The 24,027-nt window shown below is 40.5% G+C and overlaps 2 protein-coding genes across 7 annotated transcripts in view; one reads left to right on the top strand and one right to left on the bottom strand.

Moving 5' to 3' along the window:
- The window catches only part of SNRNP40 (small nuclear ribonucleoprotein U5 subunit 40), a 32,753-nt gene extending 16,619 nt beyond the window's left edge, over nt 1–16,134 (bottom strand). For 2 of the 5 annotated variants that reach the window (XR_014027433.1, XR_014027434.1), the window contains exons 1-13: nt 15,953–16,134; nt 13,911–14,040; nt 13,364–13,457; nt 12,740–12,905; nt 11,787–11,909; nt 10,748–10,868; nt 8,898–8,980; nt 8,418–8,479; nt 7,749–7,852; nt 7,330–7,486; nt 6,640–6,691; nt 813–956; nt 187–293 (exon numbers count right to left, since the gene is read on the bottom strand). Coding sequence is in view for 1 of the 5 variants with exons in the window: in XM_081335480.1 (XP_081191606.1) it covers nt 7,437–7,486; nt 7,749–7,852; nt 8,418–8,479; nt 8,898–8,980; nt 10,748–10,868; nt 11,787–11,909; nt 12,740–12,905; nt 13,364–13,457; nt 13,911–14,040; nt 15,953–16,099 (1,080 nt within the window). In the remaining 4 variants the exon portion in view is untranslated. The other 3 variants (XR_014027436.1, XR_014027435.1, XM_081335480.1) reach the window with 3 other exon arrangements.
- Nucleotides 16,135–16,348: 214 nt separating this feature from the next.
- Nucleotides 16,349–23,255, top strand: ZCCHC17 (zinc finger CCHC-type containing 17). 2 transcript variants are annotated; one of them, XM_081335424.1, is made up of 8 exons: nt 16,349–16,429; nt 16,967–17,064; nt 18,242–18,299; nt 18,899–18,999; nt 19,535–19,626; nt 20,762–20,862; nt 21,161–21,285; nt 22,445–23,255. In XM_081335424.1, exons 2-8 carry the CDS (start codon nt 17,023–17,025, stop codon nt 22,610–22,612), a joined length of 687 nt encoding a protein of 228 aa, XP_081191550.1. In that variant the 5' UTR covers nt 16,349–16,429; nt 16,967–17,022; the 3' UTR covers nt 22,613–23,255. The 2 variants fall into 2 exon arrangements, with proteins under 2 accessions (XP_081191550.1, XP_081191551.1); XM_081335425.1 differs by having other exon boundaries at nt 16,361–16,436.
- The last annotated feature ends 772 nt before the right edge of the window (nt 23,256–24,027 follow it).

The following is a 24,027-nucleotide window of genomic DNA, read 5'->3' as shown; positions in this document are numbered from 1 at the left end:
CAGGGTTAAGGGGTCGTCCAAACCCAGAGGGCTGTCACCGTAGGACTAACAGAAGTTTCAAAGTCCAGTCATTTGGCTGGAGAGAAGAGGGAAGGGAAAGGGATTGTGCACAATCGTCCTCTCAGGGAATTGCTTAAAATACTTTAAAAATGACTTGAAATCTCTTTTTTAGAAAGGCAATCTTACTGTTTGGCAGCACAATTTGAGGTGGGTCCAGGGACAGAAGAGTAGGGTTGGGGACTGCAAATAGGCCACTGGATCATTGGTTGTTCCTTCTTGTGTAGAGATTTCATCTAGGTAGAAAAGTTAGTAAGAACTTGTAGGATCACCCTTTAATTAAGAATGCATTCTGGAGTGGGAAGGTTCGCCAGAAAAGGGCTGTCCAACGGAGTTAAAAGTGCAGAAGATGCCAGACCACATGACCACATAGACAGTGTGAATCGGGAGAATTCACCACAAGATGGCCTGATAGCCACTGACAGGAGATCACTTTGAAATCATCTTATCTCCATAGAACAGGGGTCTTCAAACTTGGCCCTTTTATGACTTGTAGACTTCAACTCCCAGAATTCCTCAGCCAGCGTGCCTGGCTGAGGAATTCTGGGAGTTGAAGTCCACAAGTCATAAAAGGGCCACGTTTGAAGACCCCTGCCATAGAGGTACATTAGATGGCCATCACTTGAGAGAGCCAGTTTGGTCTAGTTGTTAGGACACCAGGGTAGAAAGCAAGAGACCATGAATTCAAGTCCTACCTTAGCCTTGAAAGCCAGCTAGTGACCTTGGGCCAGTCACTCTCTCTCAGCCCAACTCACCTCACAGGGTTGTTGTGGGAAAAGCAGGAGGAAGGCGTGTTGGGCACGTTCACCATCTTATTTGTGAAAATAATAATGGTGGGATATCAATCGATGAAAATTGTCCAGTTCTTTCCCTTTCTAAAGTGGGAATCCAACGTGTGTCTGCAGGGTAAGGTTAAAAAATCAAGATAGTGGCAATCATGGTGCCATCAAAGAGCAACACACACAAAACAAATGGCACTTTGATGGCACCATCACCACCACCATCTTGACGTTTCTGACCATACTTTAAGGACCCTTCTGAAGCTGCCATTTAAACAAAAAAATTCTTAACATAATGAGTTTATGTAGACCCCTGGGTAGATTTAATTTAAAGTGGAGTATATCTTTAAGCAAATTATTCCTTCCAAACCACGCAGCTGGTTAAGAAAACAATTTTCTCTGTGCCAGAATTGCATGCTGATGTAAATCCCTGGAGATTTCCTGGGCTGTTTTTTCAGATGACAGCCAAGATGTCTCTCTACTCCCAGGCTACTTATACTGTTTCTCGCTTCTAAGTTTGAATAAGACAATATAGCACCGAAAACAATGGGAAGGTTACTCCATCTTCTATGGAACTTGAGGTCCCAGGAGGGCTTGATGAAAGACATAGCGGAAGACATCCAACCAAAACTGCAATGCTCAGCAAAAGTTATCTAGGATTGCATTTCCCCAGGCCTCATTCCTTTCCCCACAACTGCCCGACTGGAACAGTTCATGACAAGCAGGCAAGTTCATGGACATCTTGTGAGAACTATATAGCTTACATTGGAAACTGAAATAGAGCATTGGATTTCTAAACATCTTTTGTTCCATCAATGATGGTGGAAGTAGACTTTATTGGCATTAAAATCCAAGGGTGCTTTGACATCAAGACATTTGAGCACCTAAGTGGAATCCCTAATGTATTGGTATGCTTTTGATTTAGCCTTACAGGCAAACCTTTTCTTCTTTTTCACAACAATATGAAACTCTGCTCCCGGGTTGGATGACAAAATCCTCAAAGCCTTATCTGATCCATCCTTCCTTCAGGCAGATATGACATACCCGTTACAAAGGAACTTTTAAATAGTATTAAGTACGGACCTAATACAGCAATCACATTAAAAACAATATTCAAAAGACATGATTTATGGCTATGGTTTGAAGAAAATAAAGCAGGATTTCACCACCACCACCCCGGTCGCAATTACTTTCCTTGTTTGCCAGACTGGCACTTTCTTGTTCCTAGTTTCTTTTAACAAATGGCATTTAAAATAAAGCCTGGCTTATGTGTGAATGTAGCTGCTGTGTTTTACTGAGACATGAGGTTGGAATCACTTGAGGAGGGGAAAAAGAAGTATGAGCTCCAACTTCAAGAATTTCACAGCCAGCATACATCATCTCAAAAGTTACCAAGGCTGAGAAACGCTGAGCTACTGTACGCCAGTCTTCTGTGTTGTACATTTTATTGCAGGTCATTTTTATACAGTGTTCATCTCCTTTGTACAAAGGGCAACTCGGTGCAATATAGCATTATCTGATTACACAGATAATCAGCATTTTGCAAGTGGCAAAATTAGTTCTCACTCCAAGGACATTTACTACTTTAAAATACAGCTATCTCCAACCTGGTCAAATCCACATTGTGTTGGATTACAATTCCCATCCTCCTCACCCTGCGCTAGCACTGTGGCCCAACGCAGGCTTGGTGAGGCTCAGCTTAATCTTGCCATGGGGCTGGGCTACGCTCAGCATCTCCCAGCTCTCCTGCTAACGCAAATTGCTTAAGCAGAAGCTCCTTCTGCTGTTTAGCAGTTAATTACTCCAGCAGTCCCTGTCTGGGTGATTTAATTAATAAGATGCACACTGCCTGCATTTTATTGTTTGGCTGTTATGATTTTATATTGGTTAATTATGTGGAAAAGCAGCTACCTAGCCAGGGTGCCCTAGCAAAAGGAGGAGCTGGCCTCAAGCATTTTGCTCTGGGAGCAAGGCTAATGAAACTGAATTAAGCTGCAGGCTGATCAGGCTCCTATTTTGGAGTGGGTAAAGGGACTAGCAGGGACACTCCGTTCGAATTATCTTCCTGAGGATAAGAAAGGGGGGGGAGATATGAAGAAATGGGCCCACCCCTTCCTCTCAAAGAAAAATGGGACATTTCTTTCTTTTCCATTGCAGACCCCATTTAATCTGGCTTATCCCAGGCCAGGAAACTCGAAGCTTTGGAATCTTATTTGTTTTAGCCAATGTATATGTCACCTTACTCACAGCAGTAAGGAGCAAAATTGTGTTGTTGCTTTTTTAAAAAGCAGCAAAATGACCCCCAAAGAACGAAGATGACAGATGTAAAACCCCCGATGAGAACAAAGAGAAAGAAGAAAAGGGGTGTCAATCAACATCACCAAAGGACTGGGCAAAGAGCCACGTCTTCAGGCCTCTTCGAAACATCAGTAGCATGGCAACTTTTCAGATCTAAGGACGGGGGGGGGGGGGAACCTCATTCCAGAGGCCAGGTGCTGCTACAGAGAGGACACACTTCAGGGATCTTGATATAAAGGTATTGTTTAATCAAAGGATTATTATAAGTGTAATTATACAGACAAAAAAAATGTAAAATCACCGCTGGCAGTTCTTTAGTTGGCGTTGGCCTTCATACACCGAGTTCTTCCCAAGAATCTGGGATGCTGTAATTGATCGACATAGTATATGTCGATCCAGCGTGGCCTTTTGTAACCGACAGATGGAAAGTTTGTTAACAATATCCTAAAGGAGGTCAACATTTAAGCATTATCATCATTTTGTCGTGTATCATATGCAGTTATTGTTATTTTTTTGTATACGTCTGAAAGCCACATCTGCTCAACTGCCACAAAAAAACAACAACAACCTTGTGGGCTTTGGTTTCTTCTCCTTTTAAGGGAGAAAATGCTAAACACAGTGCAGGCGTGGTGGATAAGATGCCGAAAGTGTTATCGGGAGAACATGCGTTCTAGTTCCTTAGGCAGGAAAGCCGGATGGCTGGCTTGGGCCAATCCCTTCCTCTCAGCCCAACCCACCTCAGTTTATTATTATTTTTTGTGGGGGGGAAACGAGGTGGGAACATTATGTATGCTGCCTTGCGTTCCGCAAAATAAAAAAATTGGATATAAACAATCATAAATATGCTTACTCTTTAAAAATAACATTCCCAGCACTAGGGAGATGCTAATACGAAGCCTTCAGGCTTTTGCAGTTGAACTCCACTTTTACGTGCTGTTCATTGCATTCACCTGATAATGGCAGTCTTGTACTAACTGAGAGGGAGAGAGGGAGAGGAGAACCCTAAAAGGAAGAAAAAGGAAATAATCAGTCCAAGATTAGAATATTTAAAAACTTGGAAAACTGTACGTTGAAGACAGGGAACTGAAAACCAGAAGGGTTGGAACAAAGAATAGTAGATTGGATGGTGGGAAGTGTGAGCTGAATTATTCAAGTGAGCAGTGTTTTGTTGCAGGCACAGACTCGCTCTGAATGAGTGTCTGGGAGGCTTCCTTTCAATAAGCAAACTTCTGGGTTTCCCAAAGCCATCAACAGTCTGAAGAGATGCTCTTCTACTGTTCCCATTAGAATTACGCATCGGTCCTTCATCTCCACGCAAGAACACTCCAAAACCGATTAGGTTTCCTGTACTAACATGGAACTTCATTGCTTACATGAAAAAGCTTCCAGAAAGCTGCAATACTTTAGCCTGTCTGGGTGGCACTGTCACTTTCGATCAACGTCAAAGCAAATTCACCGATCTTTTTCACTCATTTGTCTGGTGCTGCAAAGGACCTCCCACCCCAACCTTAAAATCCTGCTATTGAATGATTAACAAAGAGGCTCCTTCACTACGTTCCTATGTCCCTTAGGATGCTTTTTTTCCTCCAGAAAAGGTAAGGGGAACATCAATGGGTGCTATGTAGTTGAAAGGATATGATGCAATTCTTCCTTAAGAAAGTAACATCTGTTCTTTGCAAGCAGCATTGCTGGTGGGGGCCGAAGCCTGCAGCATGCACTGGATTCAAAAAAGACTTATCCATAATTTAAGAACCCACAAACCCACTTCTGCTCTAGTCACACCCCCCAGGAGACCCACTCTTGCTCTTCAACAATCAATATAAACAGCAATTATCATCATCATCCATTAATCCTGCCTTTAATAGACCCAGCTTTCATACCTAGACAATAATTCTCTCTCCTATAATCTTCATTGATCAAATCTTATTTTCAATGCAGTGTCCCATTCGGGACAAGACGTTTCAAGCAGATTTAGACAGGCTTAGAAAAAAGCAATGAGGCCTCCTGGAAACTGATTCCTATAAAGTAGAGACGACTCTCGGTACATTTAAGGCAGCGTTCCCCAACTTTTCCAGTTTTGCGGACTGGGGGGAGGGAGGGAGAAGGAATGGTTCCGTGGGAGCAGGGGGTGGGAAGCGCACACGCAGCTCCATTTGCGTAAGCAGAGGCTAGCACAAATGGAGCACGCACGCCTGCCACTTGCCAAGTGGGGATGTGTCCGCTCGCCTGCCACTGGCCCAGTTCCAAATGGCTCAAGACCCAGTAGTGGGGGCTGGGAACCCCTGATTTAGGGTTACGATTGGGGGTTAAAGTCAAGGCAGCTATAAACCGCTTCCTATTGTGCTACAGATGGAATAACACCTTTAAATTATTCCACAATAACTTCTTAAGGTATATTCCAGAAGAATGTGAAATGTTCTGATAGCAGAAGCAGTTTGAAAGGGGAACCATTAGGCATGAAAGCATAAAACAACTAAATGACCCTATTGTGTGATCCTAACCATGATACACAATTTTATATACTGTCTGAACTAAACCAACTGTGGTTTACTCAATAAATCAGCTCAGCAGTAAGCGAACAAGGGCAAGAAACCATATGTAAACAAAAACAACTAAAACAGAGACCATTTCTACCTTAGTTCTAGATATAAAGGGATCGTGCATGAGACAGAATTGCTATACAAACAAAAGCAATACTGTATTTACCCTTTAGGAAATAATAGTAATAATAACAGGACTCAATAGACAGACAAAAATGCCAAATCCAATCTAAACATCTGGCTGTCCAGCAGCCATAATAAAAATTTTATCACACCCTTTTAATATATAACTCAGTAAACATATCCTATAAATCCTGGGGAATGAAAGAAAATAGTTGTCAATAGTACACAAGTTGCCTCCCCTCCAAAAAAAAACTCTAAATGGTTTTCCCATACAAATTGGCAGCTTGGTTTAGCTGCTTTTCACAAAGAGATAAAAATTAAGAAACGTTGATTCATGCCTGTACATTAAAAGGACAGACAAGTTATCTGCTATGCCAGGGGTCTTCACACTTGGCACGCTGGCTGAGGAATTCTGGGAGTTGAAGTCCACAAGTCATAAAAGGGCCAAGTTTGAAGACCCCTGTGCTATGCAGAAGACGGATGTTTCAAACACTTCCCCCATTGATCTAATCCTGTCAAGCTAAGTTTGACAGCAATTGAAAAAGCAACTGTTTTTCAGCAAGAAAAGCAAAGTTACAATGGTGCTGGAACAAGTGACTGATGACTATTTTCCACACCTATGAAGTTTGTAGCATCACCATGATCACGTGATCAAAATTCAGATGCTTGGCAAGTGGTTCATGCTTATGACTGTTACTGTGTTCCAAGGTCCTATGATCCCCGTTTGAGAACTTTTGACAATGGGGAAGTCAGATTCACTTCACCGTGTTACTATTTTTTTTCCAACTGCAGTGATTCACTTAACTGTGGCAAAAAAGGTTATAAAACGAGGCAAAACTCACAATAAATGTCTCACTCAACAACAAAGATTTTGGGTTGTAAGTCGAGGACTACCTGTAATGGAAAGAACAGACGGTTTATTGAGAAAGAACCAGACCACTTATGTGAATGAATACATCCACAATTCCATACAGCATATCATTGTTATCAATTAATCATTTTCTGAATGGGATAGATTGAGTTATACTCACTGTTGACTAGAAAAGTGATTCTGCAATTCAGTTTAGGCTATCCTTTTGAGTTAAAAAAGTCCAATTAAAAACAATCTTAATTAGATCTGTATGAAATATTACCAGCACGCTGCTACCCACTGTAGGATTATTTAATACAGTAACTGCCGTATCTAGCTCAGTCTTCTACCCCTGGACTGTTATATATTGACAAAAGATGTATATGTCAATAAATTCCACCTGCAATTTTTACAAGGCATTTCATTTTTTTTAAAATATAAAAATGACATACGAATCTTAGGGAAGCATGCAAAATTAAATGCTACTTCCCCACTTTACCGTGGTCAAAACAATTTCAAAACAGAGCACGTGTTTAACTCTAAAATAAAGCATTTGTACATTCATCAAAATTATGGAGCCGGGCTGCCGTGTGTTTCAGGCTTCTGTAAATATGGCTAAAGAATTCAAGAAAAGATCTTTCAGGATATAAATGACGATTTAACGCAGCCTAGGAAACATTACAATTGTAGTCTCTTCATGGGTCGTCTTCCTCTTCTTTTCAAGTTGGACGGAAGCAATCCAGTTCTGCAAATCTTCCGAATTAATCCGTGGTCCTCTTCTTTCCACCCTCACTGGATCTCTCCCATATACAGTCTTTTGTCGCTAGACGCAGACAGTACTGATGGAAAGGAATACAGAATTGGTTAAAGTGAAAGGCTCCATTTTATCCATTCTGGGCTCATTTTATTTTAGCAGTTTTTAAATATCTGTCTTTTAAGGCATTTCTTTAAATATCTATAACCTAAGCATCAAGGCAAGAGCAATGAACCAGCAAGGAAGAAAAGGCTTCTTCGGGGTATGTTAACAGTTTATTGAAAAGGCTAGTCTCACAAATCGGCACATTAGTTCAAGTTTGCTGGCCACGCGTAGGAAGGACTTACTGATTGGTTCTTCTGGATGAAATGCAACTTCATTTATTGAACCAGCATGGCCTGGAAGCTTGTAGAGGATTCTTCTGGAGGTTGTATCCCACACGTAAACAAACCTGTGTATGATGACAAACACGCATAAAGGCCCACCCCCTGCACATAAGAGACCAGTTCCCTTCTGATTCTCAAACAACATACAATACAGAAGCTGCTGAACACATGTTGTTTTATCCACATTAAATACCACCGGAAAATCTTTTGAAAAGTGTTTAGATTCGCATTTTAGTATTAATTTGTCGTGTTAGTAGAAAACTAAACAGTTTCCAGTATGGCCCTAACCTAATCTGCCAACCTCAGAAGCTAGTTTCAGACCAGTGAATTGCAGCTACTTAACATGACCCTGTATAATTGGAGTTAGAATCCATGAATCTATATGTACTGCTGCAAAATTGTTGCAGGCACAACAATTATACCCTGCGGATCAAAACACAGTTCTGTGTATTATAACTAAAAGGAACATATAAGACAAATGACTAACTAAAATACAGTTAAAAAGGGAGCCACTACAAATGAGACCAACCAAGACACTCTTTGGATCACCTTGGTTTTAAGTATCCTCCTTAATGCTAAAAAAGGGGGGGAGGGGGCTTTTAAATATTAACATTTAAAACAGATTTTTACCTGTCTGCAGATCCAGCAGCTATTTTACTTCCATCTGGTGACCAGGAACATCGCAAAAGGTTCTAACAAACAAGAAAATATGGTCCAATTCCATGCATATTTCAAGTTCTTATTTTTATTTGAAATGAAATCGACCAGGGCTTGCGATATTAACAATACTTTGGGAATCGTTTTTCTCTGAAACCTTAGGCTGCAGTTATATACCATATTTTATTGCCAGAACTATAAGCATCTTGTTATCTCACTGTGAAATAGATTGTGAATGTCAAGATGGCTAATTCATAGAGAATAACAACCGCATTGGGGGAAAGGGAGATCTTTTGCAGCAGCTCTAATTGGAATTTCACGCCACAAGTTAATCTCCAATACAGGCCTTGTTAAACAGTTAAAGAATCCCGAATTTTAAAAGCCATTTATTCAACAATTAACTTTCAGCTACCAGCCATAAACAAGCAATGTTTCAGCTAACACTTCACTTACCTTCTCAAAATTATGCACATTCCCTTGGAGTATCTTCACACATCTTTCTTTGGGAGCAAAGGGCCGAACATCCCAGATGCGAACTAGAACAAAACCAAAACCAACATGTAGCATCCAGAGCTAATTATTTAGATATTGGCTCATAATGCAGGCTTAATTGCTAGCCAGCTGCTAAAGTCTAATTTTAAGGCAATAATAACAATAACAGCAAATAAAGCTGTAACGTGTAACGTGATTTATCATCTCAGTTCTGCTTGACAGACAAGTTTAAAGATCCCTGTGAGGACAGCTTAAAACCAAATACTCAAAGCCAACACTAATGCCAAATTTCACCCATTATTGGTCAATCAAAGAGGATAATTTAAAATTACTTCTCACTTTGAACCAGGAAATGACATAACAATCATTGTAGGATTTTCTCTTAATTGTTCTTTATCTTTTCTTTTTAGTCCTTGGATTCCACCAGAAAGTTGTCACTCAATCCTCTCTCTCTTCCTTAATTTTCATCTGTACACCACTGTTGCCCTAAAACAGGGGTCTTTAAACTTGGCCCTTTTATGACTTGTGGACTTTCCAGAATTCCTTAGTCAGGCAGGCTGGCTGAGGAATTCTGGGAGTTGAAGTCCACAAGTCATAAAAGGGCCAGGTTTGAAGACCCCTGCCCTAAAACCATGAGTGCTGTTAGTCAACTATTTACCATGGCCATGTGATTACAGGCCATCCTTGACTTACAACCATTTGTTTAGCGATTGAAGTTACAACTGCACTGAAAACAGTGATTTATGACCGGTCCTCATACTTATGACTATCGTGGCATCCCACAGCCATGTGATCAAAATTCAGGCACTTGACAACTGGCATGTATTTAGAAGGCTACAGCATCCTGGAGTCATGTAATCGCTATCTAGAATCTTCCCAGCCAGTTTCTGACAAGTCACATCAATGGGGGAAGCCAGATTTGCTTAATGACTGCGTGATTCACTTGATAACTGCAGTGATTTGCTTAACATCTATGGCAAAAAAATGGTATAAAATTGGACATGACTCCCTTCACCGCCCTGTTGAGCAATGGAAATTCTGGTTCAAATTGTGATCGTAAGTTGAAGACGATCTATATAGACGTGACACACCAGGGGTCTAAACCAGGGGTCCCCAGCCCCCAGTCCGTGGACCAGTACCGGGCCGCGGCATGCCAGCAACCGGGCCGCACAAACAAGCAAAGCCCCATCCGCTGGATGGAGGCAACACACAAAACCACACACTCCTCCGGTCCAGGGAAAAACCTCTCCCCACGGAACCGGTCCCTGGTGCCCAAAAGGTTGGGGACCTCCAGTGTAAACTGGCTAAGTTGACAAGGGTGAGACCAAAAATTCAGTTGGCCAGAAAGCAGTGTATCTGCAAATGAGCTTCTGACAAATAGATTATCTGCTATTATCGTGGCAGCTCGTAAGGAGGAAATACGAATATACCTACTATACAGATGCAGAGCTTTTAGTTATATGAATGAAACATTGCTCTTCATTCTTGCCCTTTGCAAGTCAAAGCCTAGGAACCTATTCCAAAAGGCTGACTTTCCCTCCAGGCACTTGGACAGTAGGGTTGAAGCCCAGAAATTGTTGTTGTTGAATGGATACAAAATGAAAGATCTGGCCCATTTTTTCTTGTTATCATTGTTCATGGTTTTATTATTGTTGTCAGCTGCCCACAGCTGTGTTTTACAAGATGGGTGGCCTTATAAAGCTTTTAATTAAATAGATGTACAACATTCTCATTTGCTTGCCACTAATGAGCAACCAATGAGGATGCCGTACCTGGAGGCATGGGAAAGAGAATAGGGAAAAAGCGATTACCTGCATTGTCCATGGCATTGGAAAGCAAGTAAGACCCCTCTGCACTTAGGCTGAGACCGGTGACAGAATCCGCATGTCCTCTCATTGTGTAAGTTAGCTTGTTCTGACGAAGGTCCCACACCTTTAAGAGAGTTAACATAAGTCTGGCATTTTACACTGGAAAGATGTACCAGAAACTAAGGAGTAATTACCATAAATAAAATGAGGCCCTAAAAGTGTCACATTATGTTGCAGTGAAAAGACCCTAGCCTATGCCAATATTCCAGACACAGGCATTACTTTCTAGCAATTGGTTCTACAGGTAGTCCTCAACTTACAACCATTCCTTTAGCAGCCGTTCAGTTACAACGGCACTGAAAAAAGTGTCTTATGATCATTTTTCATTACCTATGACCATTGTACCATCCCTAGTCACATGATCAAAATTCAGACGCTTGGCAACCGGCGTGTCGTTCTGATGGTTCCATGTGATCATCTACCGACAAGCAAAGTCAATGGAGAAGCCAGATTCAGTTAATAACCACGTTACTAATTAAAGAACTGCGGTGATTCACTTAACAACAGTGGCAAGAACGTTTGCAAAATGGAGCAAAATTCACTTAACTGTCTTACTCAGCAACAGAAATTTTGGGCTCAATTGTGGTCGTAAGTCAAGGATTACCTATACTAAAAACAATCACATGCTCAGGAACAAAATCCAAAAGACAATTTTAGAGGGGTGGAAGGAGATTCCCCCCCCCCCGCAGCCCCACATTATTCATGGCCTACATATGGGGCATCTAGCCAAACCTATTTTCTATTCCTGCTCTTAGAAAAACCTGAAATATCAGAGTGAACTAGCACTGCCTACTCACCCTCACAAAAGAATTTACATTTCAAATGCCAGAGGAAATTAGAAAACCTCCATACCATTCATGCTTTTAACCCATTTTTCCTGGTGCTGCCTTTTAAAAAATTTTTTACAGCACTAAATGAAGGAGAAAAAACAAATCAGTTTTAAAATATATGGAGCTTCACTTCCTGGACAAAGTCAACTGACCTTAATATCATTGTCGATACCACCAGATATTATCTGATCACTGGTATCATTGAAGGTCACAGCTAATACTTGATAGGTGTTCTGAAAGGTCTGAACAGCTGCTTTCTTCCTGATGTCCCAGAGCTGAGAAGAAAAAGGTGTTTTATGTATGTATGTATGTGCGTATGTGTGTACGCACACACACATACACACATATACACACATACACACACACACGCTAAGATTGCGTGACATTTATCAGGACTTCTCTTAAACCTACTAATTATGAACAGTAAATCACTGTATAGGGAAGGAGCAATGAAGATACAGTTACACTGTGTGTCCTTCCCCAAGATCTACAGATGGAGCATGTATGGTTGAGAAGAGACATGCATCCAGAAGGAAATCCTCCTCCCCGCCAAAACAAAGCCCTTTCTCAAATTCATTATATGGATGACAAACAGGTCAAAGAACCCATCTGTACATAATATTTTGGTGACAATACCACCAGCACATGCTGGCTGAGGAATTCTGGGAGTTGAAGTCCACAAGTATTAAAAGTTGCCAAGGTTGAACACCCCAGACTTTCTCCTAAAATTCCAAGTATTTCTCTTGCAGGCTTGTTTTGACATAGGTGACCAATCTATATGTGCATTATTGGAGGGGGGGAGGAGATAGCAAACCTTCCAGATAACATTGATTTAATACTGCCACTAAAGTTATATATATGCAGTATCACAATTTCAAGCAATAAAACAAGGGGGGGGGGGGGGAGAAATGGCACCACCTATTTGAAAAAGGCTGAAAGTCATTGGCTTCTAACAGACAACCAAGAAGATTGGCTAGTCATTCTGCTGGCTTTTTGCCAAAAGGCAGGACTAGAACTCAGTCTCCAGGTCCCTTGCTCTGCAATTAAAACTACACCAAACTAGCCCTCACTGTTATTCTGCAAGAGTACGATAAAGCATTCTGACCTTCACTGTCCCATCATCACTGCCTGTGCAAACCAGCTGAGGCCCACGTCTTGCTGGATAGCAGGAGTTGACAAATGAAGTGTGTCCTTTAAGCCTTTTTACCCTCTCTCCTGTCTCGCTGTCCCATACTGCTACTGTTTTATCCGTGGAGGCCGAGAACAGCATGCTGAGAAAAAAGGCAACTGATTACAAATCTTATAAAGCTGGTACTTCTCAACACTTAAAAGTTATCAATCCAATGTAAACCCTAAAGAATATTATTTACTATGACCATGGTTTATTTCTTGTTTAAAAACTGAGCCATTTATTGGAAAACATGTAAAGTTTTCTTTTCTGTAATGTGCTTTTTGAATTTTATATATACACACACACACTTTGTTAGCTAGTTGAGGATTTTAGTAACAAAATATTTTTTAAAAAAATTCAAGGATCCTTTTTAAAAAAAGAGGAAAAGCAACAGTAAATCACAGAAACAATAAAACACAACATATGAATATGATGTGATGGTAGTTTTCTGCATTCCTATTGAGTTTTCTTGGTCAAATCACAGACCACTACTTGTTTTCAAAAGCTGAGAAATATTTCAGAATATTCTACAAACTGTAAAAAAAATTAAACACCAACCTGCCATCAGTATTGTAATGTAATTCCATAACTGCTCCACTGTGACCTTTCAAAGTGGCATAATTATCACAGTCACCATACACATTCCATAGTACTGAAATGAGAGGATCAAGCCTTAGTATTTTCCCTGAAAACTGGAATATATCAAACAACCATTTCAAATCAAAGGCATTTAATAGTCTTCAATTAGGTAGATGTTATTGCATATAAGATTGCAAGTAGTGAAAATGCTATTAATATCTATCTTAACTGACATATTTAGCAACAGACAGAAGCACAGAGAAAGTAAAATTCTGGTTAATCTAAATGATGTAAAACAGGGGTGTCAATCTGCCAGCCCATGGGCCGGACGTGTCACGATGAAACCGCGCCCACCCCATTGCCGGCAATGGGGAAAAAGCTGATATGTCATGCGACATCACATGATGTCACGGGTTTGACATGTCTGATGTAAAAGGTAAAGCATTCTTTTGTAAATGACAATAAAGTTAGTTAACTTAATCCGTAAGCTTTAACAAGCCTATCACAGATTACAGAATCGACTTACATATCAACCTGTCAAACCCAGCTGAGGCTAAGGTGGCTCCATTAGGATGAAACTTGCAACAATAAACCTCCCCTTCATGACCAGAAAGCAACATTATGGGTGCTTGCAAGGAGGAACATCTCGGAGGGCCCTAAAATAAAAAGAAAACGCAACATATTCCAGAAGACATAAACAAACACAAACTGTTGATAGAAAAGAATTAAGTCAGAAAGAAAATTGATCTATATATTTTGAAAAGGGCCAGGCACTACTACTAAGAAAACAGGAAAAATATTGTAATCATTGGAAAATGCTTACAACACACAGCTATGGCTAAAGTAGTAAAAACTAAAGGTTCCAACTGCAATGAATGAGGAAAGATTGGATTAAAAATCTATAAATATTTATTCTATTAGTACCAGCATTTGCACAAAAAGAGAGATCAATAAGTTTACGGTTATTATATGTTCTGCATCACACAGAAAAAGTTCAAGATTACTTCTTTCATTTCAGAGAATAAGACAGAATAAAAACATGAATTTCAGGAAAAGAGGTTCCAAGGAATATTAAGGGAAAAACATTTTAAAGAATAAAAGCAATTTGACTGTGAAATCAAAAGATTGTGAGCTTCCTTGCTGGGGATGCATTCAAGCAAAGACTAGACAGGCATCTATCAAGAATGCTTTAATTTGAATACCTCTTTTAAACTAATGATTGGATTCAATGGCTGAAATTAACTTTTCCCAACATTACAATTTTCTAAGAATGTGGAATCTCCAAATTTAAATATAAGAAATGGTCTACCCAGGACCAACCTTATACCCGTTGGTAGACCCATTCTGGAAAAGCCTTACCATCGCTATGATGAAAATCCTTTTTCTACACACCATCATACTGAGTCATTCTTCTCATCAGAAATGATGGGAAATAATTGCAAAATAACTAAAATAGAATCAAGACTTTTCATCATTTTTATGTTTGCTTATATGTTAATATGGGCATTAAACATCCTATGTAAATTGAACAAATTCTTCTAACACTCAATAAGCAACATTTGGGGAAATGCAGCAAATACATGTATAAACAAGTCAACATCTTTAATAGAAAGTTTAATAATGTAATAGAGGATAATCATTGTTCAGAGTTCAGCAGCATGGAAGTTTAATATAGTGGTGACTATTATGGTTTGTTGCACATTCAGCCAGAAGTTTAGACTAGATCTGTCATTTTATCCATCTATTCGGGAGAAGGGCGGTATATAAATAAAATTAAATAAATAAATAAAATAAATAATATTGAGTCCTTCCCAAGGGCCTGGGTTAGGCAGATGTTCTAATAGAATATTTGTAGTTCAGGACTGAACTGTGGTATCCTTGCTGCTCTCTCAACTTTGGTTGTTTTCTTGCAAACGTTTCATTCCCCAACTAGGTAATATCAGAGAGCAATCCCCACTCCCTTCTACCACTGATAATGTTACCTAGTTGGGTTATGATACGTCTGCAGGAAAACAGCCAAGCTCAGAAAGCAACAACCACCTCATAGGAAGATATTATTTGATGGGTGTAGACTGTAGAAGGCATAGCATTATTATTACCACCATCACCTTCTACCCAAAAACACAGCAAGTAGGTAACCTAATGTTAAGCTTAAAGCAGGGGTCTTCAAACTTGGCCCTTTTATGACTTGTGGACTTCAACTCCCAGAATTCCTCAGCCAGGCACGCTGGCTAAGGAATTGTGGGAGTTGAAGTCCACAAGTCATAAAAGGGCCAGGTTCGAAGCCCCCTGAGCTAAAGTGTTGATAATAATTCAGAATAAAATTCTGAATCGGTTTAGCAGAAAGATATGAGAATTAGAAAATGCTGCTTAATTAAGATAACCATTGTCTTTTTTTTATTTATTACTGTGAGCACCCTGGCACACATTAAAAATGAAATTCTGTTGCCTGCTCTCAAAAGCGACACATACGATCAAACAATTCTGGGGAAAGGAAGCTGGCCAACCGCTCCGCCTCCAACATTCATTTCACCGGAAACCTCAGCAGCGTCCCCCGGAGAAACTCACCGCCTGCAACAAGGCGCCCGGAGGCGGTTGTCCAGCTCCGGGACCCGGCCCCAAGATGAGCTCATGGCGGGGTTTCTTAGCAGCTGCCGCCGCTGCCACCAAAGCCGTATCCGGCCCGGGAGCCTTCCGTTTCTGTGGGTCGATCATCGCCTTCCCTCAACAACGCCGCCGCGCGGGCCCCAGAGTGGAGAGGCCACGCCCTCCTTCTCCTCATTGGCGCCTTTATGCAAAGCGCACGGCCCTTCCCGACGCCGATTGGTGCAAGACGCGGACGAAGAGGCGGGAGGTCCATGACGTAGGCGTTGACGTCGCCCTGCTTAACACGGGGAACGCTGAATGGTCGAGGTTCACGCTCGAGCCTGGGTTTATTCTGTCTCCCCATTGGCTGAAAGGGGGAAGAAGGCGGCCGTGCGCTGAGGGCGGCGGATAACGGAGAAGGCTGTTTAGAGGGGAGTCCTGATCGGTATCCCGACGGCGGTAAGAGGCGAGTCGGGGCAAGAAGGGCGGGAAAGGCGGTTTCAGGTTTAAATCTCTCTTCAGTTGGGCTTCTCAAGGGGTGTGTGTGTGTGTGTGTGTGTGTGTGTGTGTGTGTGGATAACAACGCCTGTCACTTTGTCCCGAGGGTTTTTCTGCTGAGGTAATGGTAGTTTTAGTTCAACACTGAACGTGAAATTGAAGTAAAGGGTTAGGGTTACGGCTCCCATCATCCGCTGCCGGGTGTGTGTGTGTGAGGGGGGAACAAGGTACACGTTGACCGCAATGGAAAAGGAGAGCTTCGACCAGGGGTCTTCAAACTTGGCCCTTTTATGACTTGTGGACTTCAACTCCCAGAATTCCTCAGCCAGCATGACTGGCTGAGGAATTCTGGGAGTTGAAGTCCACAAGTCATAAAAGGGCCAGGTTTGAAGACCCCTGCCCTTGGACTGTTCTTTACTGACTTGTGTTATTTGTAATATGTTTCCATCAACTTTTTTTCTTTTCTTTTTTTTTTTTTGCTGCCGACGGATAATATAGAAAAGGAAATTTGACCAGAAGATTTGAATAAGCTCCTTTTGTGGTAGTTGAAAGCAATGGATGAGCTTCCGGAACTCTATGCTGTTTTCCAAGGAGAGGTATGCTTCCAAACAGTTAATATTCAGAGATGAGATTGAATACATAACAAAAAAATGTATTTTCACAATTAGCAAGGTTTTAAGTTCAGATAGGTTGAATAGATACTAAGATTTTTTTCCCGCAAAAAACACATGACTCCATTGTTTTTTTTTTAAAAAATATTTCATATAAGTGACTAGGATGTTTCTAATCAATAGATGTAGGAACTGAGTAAGTGGCTTTGATGAAGCTTCTTGATTAACATAACACAGTAACAGAAATAGTGCAGAATTGTGCCGTAGCAGTTTGGTGCTGAATTTCTATAAATAAATAAATAATATAAATATATTCACAACTATGGTCTTCCCAGTTGCAATGTATGGCAGTGAAAGTTGGACCATAAGAAAGGCTGACCGCCAAAGAATTGAATCCTTTGAACTTTGGTGCTGGAGAAGACTCCTGCGAGTCCCTTGGACTGCAAGGCGATCAAACCGGTCAGTCCTAGAGGAGATCAATCCTGACTGCTCTTTAGAAGGCCAGATCCTGAAGCTAAAACTCAAATACTTTGGCCACCTAATGAGAAGGAAGGACTCACTGGACAAGAGCCTAATGCTGGGAAAGATCGAGGGCAAGAGAAGAAGGGGACGACAGAGAATGAGGTGGCTGGATGGAGTCACTGAAGCAGTAGGCGTGAGCTTAAATGGACTCCAGAAGATGGTAGAGGACAGGAAGGCCTGGAGGAATGTTGTCCATAAGGTCGCGATGGGTCGGACACGACTTCGCAGCTAACAACAACAACAAATTCACAACTTAGCCATGCCAAAGTGGATAATGTTTATTCCCAAGTATTCATAAAATTTTAGTTTAAGGAGACATTTTTTTATTTGGATAAGATTCAGTGAAAGAAATAGCACAGTAGTAGACCTATGTTTATGTAAGTATTCCCTCTGATATTTCCAAACAGATATCTCAAGAGGATGCTTGATCTTTAGTATCAAATAGAACTGAGAATATTGTGCTAGCTTTTGTTGTTCACTGGGAGCAGGGTAAGGGGACATTATGCTTGTCTGAGGTGGTCTAGGTCCTCCACCTTGAGCAGGGGACTGGACTAGAAGACCTCCAAGGTTCCTTCCAGCTCTATTCTTCTTAATAAATGTTGCTTCTTTTGTGAGTAGCTGTGTGTTTTGTTTTTTACAGGTTGCTTCTGTGACAGAATATGGAGCATTTATAAAAATTCCAGGAACCCAAAAACAAGGTTTGATTAATTATATGGTAACTATTTGGTTGACATTCTTTTGTTAGTAGAGTGAATTGTATTACTTTTTCACTTACAAGTTCCCATTCCCAAGTAATCATGGTTGCTTACACAAAGCTTATACTGCTAGCCATCAACTTATGACCACAATTGACCCCAAAATTTATGTTGCTAAGTGCGAGAGTTAATTTGCTCCATTTTACGACTTTTCTTGCCACAGTTAAGTGAATTACTGCAGTTGTTAAGTTAGTAACATGGTTGTTAAGTGAGTCTGGCTTCCCCATTGACTTTGATTGTTAGAAGGTCACAAAAGCTGATGGTTAGAAGGTCACAAAAGGTGAACCAATTGCTAAGCATCCAAATCATGTGACCATGGTGATGCTACAATAGACGTAAAATGGTCATAAGTCACTTTTTTCAGTGCTGTTGTAATTTTGAACAGTCACTAAATGAACTGTTGTAAGTTGAGAACTACTTGTGTTATGGGAAAATGAGTAGAAAACAAAACTGAGTAGTTTCTTTGAAGAACATAGGGAGTTTTAGAAAATTATTGATTTCTAGCAGAAAATAAAATATTTTCTCTCCTCTTATTGCCAAAGGTCTTGTTCACAAAAGCCAAATGTCAAACTGTAGGGTGGACAAACCTTCAGAGATGGTGGAGGTTGGAGAAAAAGTGTGGGTGAAACTTATAAGAAAAGAGGTAAATTTGTTGCTCCATTTACTGATATCTACCAAATAAAGATTTCACAGTTAGCATTTACTGCACAACTACTTTTATTAAAGAGGAATAATATCACGGCCTTACAGTTTCACAGTCAGAGCTCCTGAAAAAGTGTGCAGTCTGAAAATTTAAAGTCTTATAGAAAACATTAATTTCATTGGAATTTTAAATAAACATGGAATTGAATTAGTTTTATGAATGATGCGGTTATAAGACATCTCAAATGAGTTCAAAGTTGATCCATTTGTGGCTATATGCAACTCAGACAATCAAAGTTATTTACATATTTCACAAAGTACTCAATCTGAAATACCCAGTTACATTCTGCCTTAAATCATAGATAGGTTGATACTATCTGAAAGGTCATTGTGAGTAGCTAATGTATTTTATATTAATACGTTTCCATGATGAAAGTATAGTACCATAAAGTGATTGTTATAACCTCAACATCACGTTTTGTCTTGGGTATCTGGGAATGAAACAAAAATCAAAATGTATTGCTTTGTGTTTTCAGAAGAAAGATGACAAACTGAAACTATCTCTTTCCATGAAAGTTGTTAACCAAGGAACTGGGAAGGACTTAGATCCCAATAATGTTGTCCTTGAGTAAGTGAAATCTCCATTCCTCTAATCTTTATTTTCTATATCAAAGGTCTTTCTAGTATGAATTGTCATGAAGAAAGTGTAGAAATCCAACAATTGTTTTGAGCTCAGTAGAAGAAACCATCAAGATGGGGTCCTCAACCCCTGTTCTGTGGACCAATACTGGTCTCTGGCCTGTTAGGAACCAGGCCACATAGCTGGAGGCTAGTGGTGAGCAAGTGAACCCTACTGTAAATTGCACATGCGTGGGATCTAGGTTGTGTGCTCCACCACCAGCCCTCGTCCATGAAAAAATTGTTTTCCACAAAACCAGTCCCTCATGCCAAAAAGGTTGGGGACCACTGCACCAAGAGATCCTACAACAAAATGTAGTGTGAAAGATTTCTATTCAGTATTTCATCCAGTCTTATAAAACATGTCATTCCACTCATTCTGTTGATTTTCTGCCCACCCTTAGAATAGCCAGTCAACATTTTATGTTTAATAAGTGTGATTACACCATGTCAAGGTGTTGGATTCTTCCCATCTTTGATGATTTGGATGGTGAGGTTTTTTTTGCAGTTATGCAGATTGTGTTACGTGTAAATGGTGCCATTTCAGCTAAAGTATTTTTATTAATCTCCCACACTTCTTAACCGCCCATCTTGGCTCTGTTGGCGAATGAGTTTCATTACTTCTGTTGTTATTACTTATTTGTACACAAATGTGGATTTTCAAAGCAGTGAAAACCATCTTGTTTTAGCAGGCTTTTTGTGTAGACCTGTGTCTCTCAATCTTGGCAACTTTAAAATGTAGCTGTGGAATTCTGGGAGTTGAAATCCAGAATTGTTTAGGCAGGTGGTCCTGGGCTGCATTTGTAATTTTTAGCACGCTTTTATGAAATGTATTTTATGAAATGTATTTTTCTAGTATATAAACTGCGGTGAGAAGTTGAATGATATAAAAAGGTTGCTAAAGTAATTTTGTGATTGCATAGATTTCTGATTATGGACAATAAATTAGAAGGAAACATGAAGCTATCTTTATTAATTTTCTTGACATAACTTAGAATGTGTTCATTGTTCCAAATACAACCAGGTTTTTCCTTACCAATATTAATGGTGCTTCTGTTTTTTAAAATTCTTGTGTTTTTACGCAGTCAAGAGGCACGGAAAAAATGCTCCTTTAGAGATTATACCAGTCAGAAGATCACTCTGGAAGCTGTTTTGAACACTGTGTGTAAGAAGTGTGGTTGTCCAGGTATGTGATTTTTTTAAAATTTTTTGTCATTCATTGTGCGGTTTCAGAGAGTTACAGAAGGTAGGGATTTGAAAGAAGTTGAGAAACCAAGGAAATTTAACTTTATTTGTGGGCCTACAGTATTTTATCCCATTTTATTCCATTTTTCTCGAAATTGGAGAATATAAATGTAATGAGACTTAGGCACTTAGGTATAAATAGCATCTTGAGTTCATGTACAAATCTTGAGGAAATGGAGAAGAGGAATCCTAAAAAAGGTTGCCTTATTTTATGTATCTATATAATTCATTTGTTGCAGGTCATTTCGCCAAAGATTGCTTCATGCAGCCAGGAGGGACAAAATACACCCTTATACCAGAGGATGAACCCGTCCCTGCAGAAGATGACAAGAAAGCTCACCACTCGATGAAGAAAAGGAAAAAGGTATCTATGGAAATTCTCAGTCATCCAGGTCATGATTGTCCCCAAGATGGTTTTTCAAGAAACAACTGGGCTTCCTTTTTTTTTTCTTGAAGACGGTCCGCTTCTCATCCAAGAAGCTTCTTCAGTCCTGACTGAATGGTGGAGAACAGAAGGATTTATATTCTTTGCAGTCATCTGGTCTTTAGCACTCCCTCTGAGAGATGTTGAGGCCACTTGGAGGTTTATCTGTGGCCTCAGGCTCGCCTGAATAGTGCAAATGGGTGGGGAACCTTCTTGGGACTGCTGAATGGATTGTTGTAAACAAGAGATGGGTGGTGTCATATCCCTCCCCCTCTGGTCAGAGAGTGCCTTTTTGACCCCTCTTTCAAACCAGCTGGGCCTCTCTGTCCAGGATGTGGACTTTGCTGTCTTAAAAGAGTGGCCTTCGTGTTTCATTGAAAGGTACCAGTTTCTTAAAGCTGCATCTCAAATGTGACGTAAACGAGCTATGCTGTTAAATAGATAAGAATTTGTAACACTTCACAGAGCTCTGGCATCAAAAGATACCGAAATTTCTCTGCACGCATAGAGCATGCTTAATTTATAATTAGATGCCATTTTTCATAATGTAGTTTAGTTTGTGTTCTACGTAACAAACAATGGCTTCTATTTCTATTTAACTTTTTTTGAGTGGGCGGACCTTACTACTGCAAAGAAGTAGCTGTATTAGATAGGTAGTCCTCGACTTAACAACAGTTCATTTATGACCATTTAAAATTACAACGGCACTGAAAAAAGTGGCTTACAACCATTTTTCACCTAACCGTTGCAGCATCCCCACGGTCACATGATCAAAATTCGAATGCTTGGCAACTGGTTCACTAATTTATGACAGTTGCAGTATCAGGGGGCCTTTTGATCACCTTTTGCAACCTCCTGCCTAGCGAAGTCAACGGGGAAGCCAAATTCACTTAACAACCTTAACACCTGCAATGATTCACTTAACAACTGTGACATGAAGGGTTATAAAATGGGGGGGGGAACTCATTTAACAACAGTCTTAGCAACATAAATTTTGGGTTCAGTTGTGATTGTAAGTCGAGGACCACCTGAAGTGATATATTTGTTTTGTCATACAGAATTCATCAAGAGGTGTGTGTGTTTTTTTCCTCCTGACAAGGATAAAAAGAAAAAAAGGAAACGTAAGAACACAGACTTAGAGGCTTCTGACAACACCAATTCCGACAATGGGAATCAGCCAGCTCGGAAGAAGGCAAAATGCAAGGAAAAAGCCAGTCCATCTCGGAAAAGTAAAAAAAAGCATCATAAGAAAAAGCACAAGGAATGAGAATGAGACTCGGACTCTGGGCTGCATGTGTACTCATTGCAGAGCGTGGCTTCCATTCCCTCTGGTCATCAGTTGGAAGAAAGAACAACTGGTCCAGCAGGATGCATTAAGATAACATGGTTCTTCCTCCTTTGAAAATTACTTTTGTTTCTCAAGGGTTATCACAAGGATGGCTATTCCCCTCCCATAAAGTGGAAAGGAAGGAGCAGCTGGCATGCCACTGGGTGGTTCCTTGTCCCAGACGTTGACTTCATGTCTTTTGAAATCTTACTCCATTCTTTCATCGCCTCGTGCCTGGATTCTAGCCAGCTTCTTTGGAGCAACCTAGAGCCATCTTGCAGAAACTTGTACGGAGCTGGCAATCGGTGCATTTCCTCACTTGGGAGCAGCGGTGTGTTGACTCAGCATCTCCCAGTTATTGCCTGCCTACCAGCAGAAGGAACTGTGAATGATGCACTCTCTCTCCCCTGAGAGAGACACGTTGGTTGAAGAACAGGTCGTGCCACTGCACTCCCATTGTCCCATTTGTCCTGTAATACCATAGGAGGAAGAAGCCAGGTACAGGAGCAGTTGTCTTAAAAACCGAGAAATGAGCCAAGTGTTTACCTCTGAACAATGAATAAAGTTTTGGTTTGGGGGGTTCTCTTTACTGTAGGCTTGGATTTTGGGGAAGGGACAGAAATAAGAACTCTTCCAGTTGTCTCACTTTCCTATTGTGAGATGCTTCAAAAACAAGGGTGTCAGCATTGTCTGGAAACCCACTCACTTTATACTTAGTTAGCTTTTGAGGCTGCAAGGGTACAGTCAGTGGATGGTTGTTGCAGTGGATGATGCTGCATTTTGGAGCTTATTTTTCCCAGGCTTTGGGTGGGTTTGAGAGGAGAAACATAGACTCCAGACCTCAGTGAGCCTTCATAGAGCTATTTTGCTCCCCTTCCCCAGAAAATTCCCTGAGTAGGGCTCACATAAATGAAACTGAAGGCAGTGTGCTGCCCTTATACTGACCATTATATTTTAGGGCATTGTTACTTGAGAGGAAACTGCTGTTCAATTCCAGGGCTCTTCTAGGCTAAATTGGGAAATTGAAGTACAGCCTGGCAGAAATCAGTGACAATAGTGGCTTTTTTGTTAACAAAAAAACCCCCTACATGGACGAGTCCATGAAACACCAGGAGCCTAATCCAAGTTGGAAAAAAATGTAAATTTTCCTCCCATTATATTATTTTAGCTATTAAGACTGCAGAGGTGCAGTCGGTGACATAACCGTGGGAGCGCCAGCTTTCCTGTATTGTCCTGGCAGCTTTGAAGCTTATGCTTTTAGTTATATCCTGTATTTCTGCCTTTGGGAAATCTAAGGCAATTTACATGAGGTGTGTAATTAAACTTTCTTTGATCAAAGATTAGATAAGGTAACT

Source organism: Vipera berus (genome assembly GCF_964194415.1).
Source record: "Vipera berus genome assembly, chromosome: 9".
In the NCBI taxonomy this organism is placed as follows: domain Eukaryota; kingdom Metazoa; phylum Chordata; class Lepidosauria; order Squamata; family Viperidae; genus Vipera; species Vipera berus.
This window is presented reverse-complemented; position numbering and strand designations above follow the sequence as displayed.

What these genes read in the sequence shown, in the direction of transcription:
- ZCCHC17 (XM_081335424.1), top strand. Translation starts at nt 17,023, where the DNA reads ATGGATGAGCTTCCGGAACTCTATGCTGTTTTCCAAGGAGAG. An exon ending in TAAGAAGTGTGGTTGTCCAG is followed by an intron (nt 20,863 to 21,160) that starts GTATGTGATTTT and finishes CATTTGTTGCAG; the next exon opens with GTCATTTCGCCAAAGATTGC. An exon ending in CGATGAAGAAAAGGAAAAAG is followed by an intron (nt 21,286 to 22,444) that starts GTATCTATGGAA and finishes CCTCCTGACAAG; the next exon opens with GATAAAAAGAAAAAAAGGAA.